Source organism: Camelus bactrianus, chromosome 6, assembly GCF_048773025.1.
Source record: "Camelus bactrianus isolate YW-2024 breed Bactrian camel chromosome 6, ASM4877302v1, whole genome shotgun sequence".
NCBI classification, from domain to species: Eukaryota; Metazoa; Chordata; class Mammalia; order Artiodactyla; family Camelidae; genus Camelus; species Camelus bactrianus.
Window position 1 is genome coordinate 66,530,327 of NC_133544.1, and position 13,444 is coordinate 66,543,770.

The 13,444-nt window shown below is 40.7% G+C and overlaps 1 protein-coding gene across 10 annotated transcripts in view; it reads right to left on the reverse strand.

The window, feature by feature from the left end:
• The window catches only part of RYR3 (ryanodine receptor 3), a 500,053-nt gene that overhangs the window by 239,145 nt on the left and 247,464 nt on the right, over positions 1–13,444 (reverse strand). For all 10 annotated transcript variants that reach the window (XM_045524185.2, XM_074365868.1, XM_045524186.2 and 7 more), the window contains exons 12-14: positions 12,830–12,951; positions 1,647–1,815; positions 178–313 (exon numbers count right to left, since the gene is read on the reverse strand). In XM_045524185.2, the coding sequence (XP_045380141.1) occupies positions 178–313; positions 1,647–1,815; positions 12,830–12,951 (427 nt within the window). The remainder of the gene's footprint in view (positions 1–177; positions 314–1,646; positions 1,816–12,829; positions 12,952–13,444) is intronic.

Here is a 13,444-nt window from a genome sequence, read left to right on the forward strand (position 1 = left end):
TTGGAAAGCACAATAAGTTACTGGTTAACAGAATGGAAGGCTGGGTTAGAATCAAATGTTAACAAAAGCTTCCAAGGAATGAGACTGGATGACAATCTTAGTTCGTCCCATGAAATGCCTGCAGACCACCCTTGGCCATCTTCCCAGGGGGAGAGAGGGCTCCAGGTGCGTACTTACCCAGCAGTTTGTACAGGAGGTTCAGAATTTCTTTCCAGGCCATGCCACTCTCCTCCCTGGCAATCCCTGCGAAGTGAGCGATGCTATTGTAGATATTTAAGCGATCAATGCAGTTTAACACAAGGGCCAACATTCCCTGTGAAGGTGAGTTGGGGAAAAAATGAAAATACCTGATTAAAAATGGGGGATCCTTTTCGTGCTTTCCCTGCCCATGTCATTCACCTTTTAAAGCTGAAGATGCTAACATGCAGGTAGACCTTTGTGGTGCCAGTTTGGGTTGTTTTTCTCCTGCTAAAAACAAAATATGCTTTTTTTTTTTTTTTAAATGTCTCAGAGACCTAAATAGCATCCATTTTGGGAGTGAGTCAGCAGTCTTCTCTGATGGGTTTGCCCCCACGTGTTTAACTCAATCCAAGGACACAGCGAAGCAGAGGGAGTGTGAATGAGTCTCAGACGCGTGCTCTAGGTCTGGTGTGAAACGATTCTGACTCACTCAGAATACAGGACCGATTTTTCTCTTAGATGCACAAGACAACTTGTGCACCTCCCCCTCCCCTCCAGAAGAGGTGGAACTTGGAGACAGTAACAGTAAAAGAGGGTTTTTAACTACTTTCCCATCTGCTGTACAATACTATGCCACCCAGCAAAAACATCTGTGCCAAGCTGTTCTTAAAGAGCAGGAGGGAGATGGTAAACAGTTTCAGCAGGCGTACAGAATGTTCCCCCAGGCAAAGCTCCCAGAAGGCTGAGGACGACCAGGTCTGCCTCCCACACCACTGACTTGGGAAATGTCCATGGGACGAGCTGTGTCTCCAGGAATGGGGGCTGCAGGATACGACTGTGGCCTACTAGCGCCAAGTCATCACGTCCAAGTTGAGAGAAGGCGTGTGACTCTGTCCAAGGTCACACGCAGCCAGGGACGGAGGAAGAACTAGGGTCCAGGGCCCATTCAGTTCCAAGTTAGTATTTCCCCTGTCTCCAAGCCCCATCCCTAGTGCCTGAGATGCTCAAGTTCGACAGGAGATGTGGCATCATCTGTATCTTTCAAACCAGCTCCTCGGGCATTTCTGATGTGGTGGAAGCTGTGCATTTGTATTTTTCAAACAGGTTTCCAAGGCGATTCTGACATTTTCCCACATTTGGGAATCCTAGCCAATGCCATGCTCTAATAGCTGAGATTTATGGAAAAACAGATCTTGGATACGCAGCTGACTCTGAGGCTTCACAATATAATCTGGTTTGAATGCGCCAACGTACATGCGCTACAATGCTCGCTGCTAATGTAATCAGGGGGCTGACAGGGAAGGGCGGCTTGCAATGAATCCTTTTCTTTCCAGCTTCCTCTCTTTCTTGTTCTCCGTTTCTTTCATAAACATGTGCATGCGTGGACACAAAGCTACACTGCAGTCATGAAGATATTTTAGCACTGGACACAAAGAGGATCTCGATTTTTAATTTTCTGGACTTACCTCTTCCTTGAAAAGATTCTGTCTGTTTTTGAGTGAGCGGAGCTTGTTCTGCTTGTCTTCATGCTGCATCTCCTCCTCTGGGGGCTGGAAGTAGGCAATCAAGTCCTGCAAGGTCTGTAGGACCTCTTCTATCGGCAGGGTGACAGGGGCAGTTGTGCGATTGTTTCCACTAAAACCGCAAGACGGACACAGTTCAGGCAGGGGGACTCCAGCAGGACCCTGAGAAGAGTCCACTAGGCCCTGGCTCCCTCCTGCCCCACCCTGGGCACTTGGACTTCTTCCTGGGGGAGTCACTGTACAGATGACCACAAATTGAAGTGTGCCGACACACAGAGCAGCAGGAGACAATTTCTGATTCAATTTTAAAGCCATTTCATAAATAAAGGGAAATGACCCCTGGCTGTCTGCCACAGTTTTTCCTTTCTAAGTGGGAACACTTTTAAAAATAATAAATTTATTAGCCCACAGTTCACACCTTCTTGGAAGAGGTTAAGCATCAGCTGGAAGAGTTTCCACCACTGGGTCTCTCCCCACGTCTTTGTGCTCTCTCTCCCTGCATGTGTTCTTCTCTTAACCTGTGCGTGTGTGTGTGCGCGCGCGCACGTGCCTGCACACACCTGCCTCCCCACCCCATTTGTTAATGTCTCCTTTGTTGTTTCTCTTACAACTTCCTCTGTGTGCCCTCCGTTTATCTCCCCCTCCTCTCTTTCTCAGTGTCCCATGTCTCAACATCTGCACCCCCATCAGTTATCTGCTCCACCGTCTCCCTCGCTTTCTCTGTTGTGTTCCCCCCATCCTCTATGTGTGTCTGTCTCTTTAACTCCCTCTGTCATTTCCCCCCAAAATCTCATAATTAAACCCTTTCAAAGAGGGAGGATATAGTTCAGTGGTAGGGCACGTGCTTAGCATGCACAACGTCCTGAGTTCAATCCCCAGTACCTCCATTAAAAATAAAAAGCTGAAAAAACCAAAAACAAATCCTTTCAAAACAAGGGACCACAAACCTCCAAAGATGATAAAACGAGCCTTCATTTTCCCGTCTCCCTGAGGCAGGCTACACTGGTGAGGCTCTCAGAGGACTTCATTTAAGATGAGGAAGGGGGAAATAAACCCAGTTCTTATGGCCTGCGTCGTGGCCCCGGGGGATGAGAACTAGGTTAATGTATAAATAACATGAGGGGTTTTCCTTGTCAATTTCTAATGACCTCTCCTTTACATTTACAGTGGATTTGCATATATATTAATCTGGACATACACTAAGAAAATATTGCTACCTAGGCTTAAAGCAAAGGCTGAACAAGCACTGAAAACACTCAGGTGTTATGAGTTGACAATCACAATGTGACAGTAATTCCATTTTTGTGTAACAATGCCAAGTGCTTGCAATGAGGGCAGAACACGAGTGGATTTCAAGGCAAGGAGGTACTTCTCAGTACTGTGTCCTGTGGCCCATGGCAGGTGCTCAGAAAGTAGTTGCTGATGACTGGCAGGGATATTGTTTGACACAAAGACAGTGGGGAAGAGAATCCCTTAAGGTCTGGGAACACAAAACCCAATCAGAAATGACTCCCTAAGTTTAGATTCAGTGTAGGATGAACACATTTTCCTCAATATTTCCGGTCTGGCTGCAGGGCTTCTCTCTCCCTCTTCTTTCTTTCTGTAACATTTTGTATTTACTGTAGACACTGATGCCTGTTAAGTGAGGAGTGCTTCTTCATGGGATAAAAAACGAGGATGTGAGCACAGGTTTGCAGGTGTTCCCACAGCTTGATGGGGCAGCATGTGCACTACACAGAGGGTTAGAGAGCCCAGGCGACAGTCACCGCCATTTAACCATGCGATATTAGGAGAGCCTCTAAGCCTTTCATGCTTTAATTTTACACCGAAAATAGGGAAGGTACATTCTACGACTGTCAGGGTCCTTCTGGGTCTAGTTTTTTGTTCTGTGGGTTCTTACTGCTGGGTCACTTCATCTTACCCTTTGAAGAAGCATCAATATAACAGCACTCCAGGGAAGGAGCAGATGCCTCCCTCCTTCAAAACAGAACATGTACCACGTGCTTGGCACTGGGGACGGTGCTGAAAATGAACATGGCCTCCAAGTGGCTTCATGGTGCCGAGATTCTACTCTAGACCTTTGTAGAGTAGACTCAGGTGGACCCAGGAGGACCCAGATGGACAGGTACGAGATGACGCCTTAGTTCAGCACTAACTGAAGTTGGCCCGTCTCATATCTCAGCCTTCTTTCACTCCCTACAGCCACTGTCCCACTGCTTGCTCAGATCTTTGCCAAGGATTTCTCTTGTTAAATTCAAGCAAGATCTCAGGTGATTCTGAGTATTTACCATATAATCACCATAACAAAATTATTTACATATTGTTTCCCTCCAGAGGTTAAACTCAGAGGACAGCTGGACAGCCTCTTCTCCTCAGCAGGATTTCTGAGACTCCTCCATCCATCACACTGTTCATCTGTCCTACTGGACAGTTCCCAGTGCCTGTACAGTGGATGACGAGATGCCACAGGAAATGTTAACCTTTTCTTTTTCATTGTTCCTACTTTATTTCTTTCACTTTAGTTTGCTCTCCCAGAAGGCCACTCCCTCTTCCTGGTTTCCATTTGTACATAGCATATATTGTTGGCTTCTCAAAAGAGGTGGGAGAGGAGAATCTATTTCCAAATTATTTTTCCATCCTACACTTCCCAGTTCTTGCAAAAATGTAAGTACCATGGCTTTTGCAGCCCCCACCGTTGCTGCATTGATTTATTGTTCATTAGTCCTCCTTTTCTGTAAAACATCCTGTGGCTGGGAGAATCAAGAATCTCCCCCACTGAGGGTGGGGCTTCCAGAAGCGAGGAGTTCAAGGTCAGCCACATGCTCAGGAAGGATCAGAGAGGGCCCTAGCCATCGATTCATCACTGGCTGAACATGAGGCCCTGTGTAAGCAGAAAGTAAAATCCAGGAGAGACTTAAAACTGCCTGACCTTTGTACATGTTATCCAACCCACACACAGGTCCAGCAACAAAGGGTAGCAGGCTAGTCTTACAAGAAATAATAAAGGAAGTCCTTTAGGCTAGAAGCACATGACACAAGACACTAACCACAATCCACGCAAAGAAATAAAGAGCACCGGTGAATATAATTATGCAGGTGAATGTAAAACACAATATAAACATGTATTTCTCTTTTGTTCTTGTAACTAATTTAAAAATGAGTGCATAAAATAATTTTAAAACTGTATTGCTGGGCTCATAACACATGAAGATATAATATACGTGTCATCATTATCACAAAGAAGCTGAGAGAATGGAACGATATTGGAGCAAAGTTGATTTATTTCACTCAAGTTAGTATTAATGTGAGGTAGAATGTGTCAAGTCTAATACATATGGAGCTCCCTAGAGCAACTATTCCTAGAGCTAAAAAAAAAAAAAAGTTCAAAAAACTCATAGGAATTAAAATGGTACACTAGGAAATGTCGATTTAACACAAAAGGCAGTAAAGGAAGAACAGAGGAACAAAAAGACATAAAATCAAATAGCAAAATGGCAGACATGAATCCAATCATTTGAATAATTAACACTATTTATAAATTGATTATACACACCAGCAAAAGGAAGAGACTGTCAGACTCCAAAAAACAAAACAAAAACAAAAACAACCCGAGGTATGCTATCTACAAGACATATTTTTGATACAAAGACACAAACAAGTTGAAAGTAGAAGAACTGAAGAAGATACACTATGCAAATAGTAACTGTAACCTGCATTAAGACAGCTGGAGTGGCTCTACAAAACAGGCTTTGAGACAAAAATATTCATAGAGAGAAAAGGGAGACATTTCATAATTACAAGAGTCAATTTTGGGAGCAAGATATACCTGTTATAAACATAAAGCACCCAACAACAGAGACCAAAATATGTCATGCAAAAATTGACAGAACTGAAGGAGAAACAGACAATTCAACAATAATAGGGATTTCAACACCTCATTCTCAAGAAGTTAATGTAATAAACTATATTCATAAAGGACAAAACCACATAATCATCTCAATGGACAAAGAAAAATAATTTGACAAAATCTAACACTTACTCAATATGAAAAGGTCTCGGCAAACCAGAAAGAGAAGAGAACTTCCTCAACCTGGTAAAGGGCGTCTACAAAAATCCCCTTAACAGCATACTTAACGGTCAAAGACAGAATGTTTTCCCACTGAGACCAGGAACAAGACAAGAATGTCTGTTCTCCCTACTTTATTCCACATTGTAGTGGATAGTCTATCCAGTGCAATCATGCAAAATAAAATGAAATAAAAATAAAGAGCATCCTTATTGGAAAGGAAAAAATAAAACTCTCTTAATTCAGAGATGATCCTATAAGTAGAAAATTCTAAAGAATCCATCCATACCCAAAAATACCCCCTCTAGAATAAAAAACTTCAACTGAGTCACAGGAAATGATCGATATTCTAAAAACTCAATTTCTTTCTTTTTTTTTTTGTGGGGGGAGGTGATTAGGTTTTTATTTATTTACTTATTTTTAATGGACATACTGGGGATTGAACTCAGGGCCTCATGTGTACAAAGCACTCACTCTACCACTGAGCTATACCCTCCCTGCTTAAAAACTCAATTTCTATACACTAGTATTTAAGGACATCAGCAGTGAACAATCTGAAATAAAATCAAGAAAAAAATTTCCATTTGTAGTTGCATTAAAAATGAATACTTAGGAATAAGTCTTACAAAAGAAGTGTAAGATTTATACACTGAAAACTATTAACATCTTGCTGAAAGGAATTCAAGAATAAATGGAGAGACATTCTATGTTTATAGACTGAAAAATTCATTATTATTAAGATAAAAGTTTTCCCAAACTGATCTACAGATCCAATGCCGTGTCTATCAAAAGCCCACCAGGCTTTCTTGCAGAATTGTACAAACTCACCCTAAAACTTATATGGGAATGCAAAGGACCCAGAAGAACCAAAATAATTCTGGAAAAAAGTACAAAATTGTAGGAGGACTCACTCTAGCTGATTTTAATACTTACTATAAGGCTACACTAATCAAGACAGTGTTGTTTTAGCATAATGACAGGTATAAAAATCAACGGAATAGAATTGAGGGTATAGAATTAAGCCCATACACTTTATGGTCACTTGACTTTTGACAAAAGTGCCAAGGTAATTTGATGGGTAAATGATAGTCTTTTCAGCAAATTGTACAGGGACAGATATTCACTGGACCTACATTCAGAAAGAGTAATTTAAATCCTTACTGCACACCATACACAAAAATAGATTCAAAATTGATGACAGACCTAAATTTAAGAGCTAATCATAAAGCTTTTTATAAGAAAACATGGGAGAAAATCTCAGTGAGTTTGGGTTAGGAAACAAGTTCTGAGATATGATATCAAAAACAATGCATAAACAAAAATAATGTTAAATTGGACTCATCAAAATTAAAACTTTCATGCTTCAAAAGCCACCATTAAGAAAATGAAAAAAAAGCCACAAACTAGGATAAAATATTTGCAAATCATAAATGTATTAAGAAACTTATAAGTGGAAGATACAAAAAAACTCTCAAACCTCAACTGAAGACAAATAACTCAACTAAAAAATAGGTTAAAAAAATGGACAGAAGATCTAAACAGACATTTCTCCAAAGAAGACATACAGATGGCCAACAGGCACATGAAAAAATGCTCAATATCACTAATGATTAGCGAAATGGAAATCAAAACTACCATGAGGTACCACCTCATAATAGACAGAAAGGCCATCATTAGGAAGTCCTTAAATGAGAAATGCTAAAGAGGGTGTGGAGGAAAGGGAACCCTCCTACACTGTTGGTAGGAATGTAGTTTCATTCAGCCACTATGGAAAATAGTGTGGGGATTCCTTAAAAAAACTAAAAATAGAGTTACCATATGATCCAGCAATCCCACTCATGGGTATATATCTGGAGGAAACTGTAATTCAAAAAGATGCATGTCCATAGCAGCACTACTTACAATAGTCTAAACATGGAAGCAAACTTAATGTCCATTGACAGATGATTGGATAAAGATGATGTGGTGTATGTATATACAATGGAATACTACTCAGCCATAAAAAAGAATAAAATAGTGCCATTTGTAACATGGATGGACCTGGAGATCATCATTCTAAGTGAAGTAAGCCAGAAGGAGAAAGAAAAATACCATATGATACCACTTATATGCGGAATCTAAAAAAAAAAATGACACAATGAACTTATTTATAAAACAGAAACTGACTCACAGAAAACAAACTTATGGTTACCAGGGGGAATGGGATGGGGAGGGATAAATTGGGAGTTCAAGATTTGCAGGTACTAACTACTATACATAAAACAGATAAACAACAAGGTCATACTGTATAGCACAGGGAGCTATATATTCAATATCTTGTAATGACCTATATTGAAAAAGAATATGAAAAGGGATATATATATACACAACTGAATCACTATTCTCTATACCAGAAACTAATACAACATTGTAAATTGACTACACTTCAATTAAAAAAATTTTTAAAAAATAGGGAAAGATTTGATTACATTTTACTAAAAAAGATACATTAATGCCTAATAAGGACATGAAAAAAGTTCAAAATTATTAGTCATTTTGGAAATGCAAGTTACAACCAAAATGACATCCCAAAATAACAGCTGTAGGCAAGAATGTGGAGAAATTGGAATTGTGTGTATTTCCGAGTAGAATGTAAAATGGTGTACTGTCATCACTTACTATTCTCAGGGGGTTGGTTCCAGGATCCCCACGGACACCAAAATCTGTGGAAACTCAAGTCCATTACAGCCTGCCTGCCCGCCATAGCCACAGATTCTACATCCATGAATACGAAGGGCTAACTGTATCTGCTTTGGAAAATAGGTTTTCAGCTTCTTAAAAAGCTAAGCATCCCTAAATGTCCACTGATAGATGGACGGACAATGTGGTATCTATGTACAGTGTAATGGTATTCAGCCTCAAAAAGGAATGGCATTCTGATGCACACTACAATATGAATGAACCTTGAAGTCATTGTGCTGAGTGAAATAAGTTAAACACAAAAGAGACAAATACTGTATTATTCCACTTATATGAGGTACCTAGAATAGCTAAATTCATAGAAACAGAAAGTAGAATTGTGGTTAACAGTGGCTGGAGGGACAGTAGGGGAAGTTACTGTTTGGAATTTCAGTTTGGAATGATGTAAAAGTTCTGGAAATGGACCGTGGTGATGACTGCACAATTTAAGTGTATTTAATGTCATTGATCTATACACTTAAAAATGGTTAAAATGGTTCAGGGAAAAAAAAAAGGTTAAAATGGTAAATTTTGTCATGTACATTTTACCACAAAATATTACAAAGTTAAATATAAATTTACATATGGCTCAGCACTTCCGCTTCTTGGTAATTTACCCAAGAAAAATGAAAACATATCCAAAGACTTTAACACTAATACCCATAGAAACGTTACTGATAATAACCCAAAGCAGAAACAATCCAACTCTTCCTCACCTGACAAACAATGTAAGGTGGGTGTGTCTGTGTGTGTGTATTCATATCTGTCTCTCTCTCTATATATATACACAAACACAATCATACATACATACCTTTACGTGTATGTATATGTTTATAATTTACATATATATAAAACACATACACAGAAATAATCTTCAGCAATAAAAAGGAACAGAACACCATTGTGTACTACACCAGAGATGAACCTCAAAAATGTAATGCTAAATGAAAAGGCCATATTCAAAAGACCATATATTGTATGATTTAACAATTTAATGCATTAAACTGTGAGGGAAAGTAGATGATTGGTTGCCCAAGGCTGGGAGTGGCAACTAGTATAAAGTGTAATGGGCATAAGGAATCTTTTTAGGGTGATGAAAATGTTCTAAAACTGAATTGCGGCAATGGCTGTACAGCTCCATAAATGTATTAAAACTCATGGAGTTGTACACTTAAAAGGATGAATTTTACAATATGTAAATTATAACCCAATAAAGCTGTTTAAAAATAATTTCCTCATTGTTAGGCATGTAACTCCCACTGAATTTTTAAAAATAACAGCTTTATTGAAATATAATTCACATATCATACAGTCATCTATTTAAAGGGTACCATTTAATGGCTTAATGGTTTTTAGTATATTTACAGAGTTGTGCAGCCACTACCTAAATCAATTTTAGAACTTTTCATCAGCTTCTCCCCAAATCCCATACCCATTAGCAGTCACCACCCTCCTTTTCACCTGCTACCACCCCAGCCCTAGGCAACCATAAATCTATTTCCTGTCTCTATAGATTTGCCTATTCTGAACATTTCATATAAATGCAATCATGCAATATGTGGTCTTTTGTGGCTGGCTTCTTCCACTTAGCATAACATTTTCAAGGTTCTTCTATGTCGCAATATACATCAGTACTTCATTCTTTTTATGAACACATAATATTTCATTGTATGGATAGAGCATATTTGATTTATTCATTCACCAGTTGATAGATGTTTGGGTTGTTGCCACTTTTTGGCTATTCTGAGTAATGCTACTTGAACATTTCTGTACAAGTTTTTATGTGGACCTATGTTTCCTATCTCTTGGCCATATACCTAGAAATGAAACTGCTGAGTCATAAGGTAACTCCTTGCTTAGCATTTTGAGGAATTTTCAGACTGTATTCCAAAGTGGCTGCAGCATTTTACATTCCCACCAGCAGTGTATGACAGTTCCAATTTCCCCACATCCTGTCCCACACTTCTAACAGGCAGTTTGTTTGATTACAGCCATCCTAGTGACAATAGGTATTATCTCACTATAGTTCTGGTTTCCTTTTTTTTTTTTTTTGACAGGTGATGCTATTGAGCATCTTTTCATGTGCTTATTGGCCATTTGTGTACCTTCTTGGGAGAAATGTCCATTTAGATCCTTCACCCATTTTTAAATTGGTCCACCTGTCTTTTTTAATGTTGAGCTGTGAATGTTTATTCCAAACATAAATCCCTTAAGAGATGTATGATATACTAGTCTCCTATATGGGGGTGTTTTTTCACTTTGACAGTGCCCTTTGCAGCAAAAAAAGTTTGAATTTTGATAAAGTCCAATCTATCTATGTTTCCTTTTGTGGCTTTTGTTTTTGGTATCATATTGAGGAAACCATTGCCTAACTCAAGGTCATGATGATTTGAGCTTATGTTTTCTTCTCCAGGTTTTCTAGTTTTAAGTCTTACATTTAAGCCTTTAATTCATTTTGAATTAATTTCTGTGTATGCGTGAGGCAGGGGCCCCTGACTTAAGAAAGATACAAGGGCAGAGGACGAGAGAATTGAGGGCCACCCCTACAGTGATGGTTCAGGTCAGAGTCCAGACTACCTGAAAAACTCATGTGCGTGTAGTTAATTTTTTCTGCCTGTACCAAGCCATTCATTATGTTTTTTGGTAGGGGGAGGTAATTAGGTTTATTTACTCACTTAATGGAGGTACTGGGGACTGAACCCAGGACCTTGTGCATGTTAAGCATGTACTGTACCACTGAGCTATAGCCTCCCCCACTTTTTAAAAACAAATCTTAAAAAAATTTTTTTTCAGGCCCTTTTTTTTTGAGGCAGGGGGAGTGGGGAGGTAATTAGGTTTATTTATTTTTAATGGAGGTACGGGGGATTGAACCCAGGACCACGCATTCTAAGTATGTGCTCTACCACTGAGCTATACCCTCTCCACCCAAGCCATTCATTATTATACCCTTCCTTTGAAGGCTCAAGGATCACAGGAAATGAGTGGCAGTGCCAAAAGCAGACAAGAAGTTCCCGTGGCAGGAGTACCCCTGGAATCTACTTCCCTTTCTTCAATTTAGTAGCAGGTTGTACAACCTGAGTTGTACAGGGTACGTGGCCAACCAACCAGAGATTGTATTTCTCACCCTCCCTGCAGCTAGATGTGGCTATGCGACTCGTTTTAGCCAACAGAAGGCAAGATAAGGTGATCTCCTTCTGGGTTATATCTTAGAGATGCCGCGTGGGCATCAGGGTGTTAAAATCACCCCAGAAGGATCTACCATGTGGGCAAGGTTAAGACCTCCATTCCACGGCAATGGTTTGTAAGCTTTCACACGCATCAGCGTTAACTGCAGGGCCCACGAAGACTCATTTTTCTGATTCAGTAGGTCTGGGGTAAAACCCACGAATATGTATTTTTAACAAGTTCCCAGGTGATGCTGCCTGGCTGATCCCTGGACACACTTCAAGACCAGTAGGAGATCTCAAAGCAGCAAGACAGAAGGAACTTGAGCCCCAGTAGCAGGACGGTCTGTTTTCCCTAAACCACTCATCTCACCCACACCATTACTTGAAAGAGAGAGAAAAGTTTATTCTGAACCGCAACAGCAGCTTAGCCTGTATCCTAACTAACACACATCCCTTGGATCACAGTGTTTCAACAGGAAGGAAAGTAAAGGTATACATTTTTTTCTCATTTCATGCAAATTCACACATGCAATTTAAACCCTCTAGGCTTTAGAGAGATTTTCCTATGAGAGGACGGCTTGGAACACTGTACTGTTTACAACAGAATCCGTTCCTCATGGTAATTGGTGAACACAACCCACAGAGCTCTGTTTTGGCAGCACTGTTGAGGCGGGAGGGATTATGATCCAAGCAGGCAGAGAAGTTACCTTCCCCACTTAAGTCCCAGCCTTGGGTGGGTAACCCAAGCCTTCTAATGCAAATCTGCTTGGATCCAAACCACAGTAACAATTCTGAATGATGCAGAAAAGCCTTTCTCAATAGCACAGAAGGTGTGGCTCTGCGTCTCCTCGCTCCTCCCCTCTTCACACACTAATACAAAATGATTTAAAATGCTCCAGCTCTTGCCACTTAATTTGCCTGAGAAGATCTTGGAGATTCATGACACCAACCTGAATAACCAAACGGGGCCTGGGCATTTGTTGGGCAAAGAGTAAAGCAGGCAGGAGCCTGCATATTGGGAAAGGAGTTTCAATCCCAAGCTCTCTGTGGTAAAACTCTTCGCTGGTGTGCAGTTATTTCCTAAAAACGCATAATGTTAAAAGAGGGCGGGGAGGTGGGATTGGATGGGCACGGAGTAGAAACTGACAGCTAGAGAAAGGGAGGAGCACGCGTACCTGACGAACTGGCTGAACAAGGCTGTCGTATTCCGTATGATCCGAGCAGCCTGGGACTCCTCCTGCTGGCATCTCTGCAGGGTTAAGCCGTCATCCATGTGGCCTTCCTGATGGAGTATGACCTACCCCAGAGCCAAGGACACCAGGTCTAGGTTACAAGCTGGCCCGTCCATGTTTACCTTGCAGTATTTCCCTCCTCCGTGGTACTCCTCCCCACCCAAGTTCCCCTGGGCCCATTTTGAAGGTGGGACATCAGTAGTTATTTTGCCCACACGCTCTATTGCTGACATATGAGTCACCCCGAGACACGGTGTTTTGATGAAAATGAAATTTTACGTGCCCTGTGGTATGAGTTACAATTGATTCCTTGGGCCTACATGGGCAATTTGAAAGGGTGAAAACATACTTTACAATAGCTTCCGGGTCCCTAAAGACCAACATCCTAGGGTTTTTCTTGTTCAGATAACACATTCAAAGCGGCCACCCACACAAGAAAGTAATGAGAAATGGGGGAAATGCAGCTGTTAGAATGTTACTATGTGTCCTCCTGATCGCTGCAGCCGGGTTCCTAAGTTCCCCTCTCTGTTGGAGGAATCCCACAACCCAAGAGCGGAG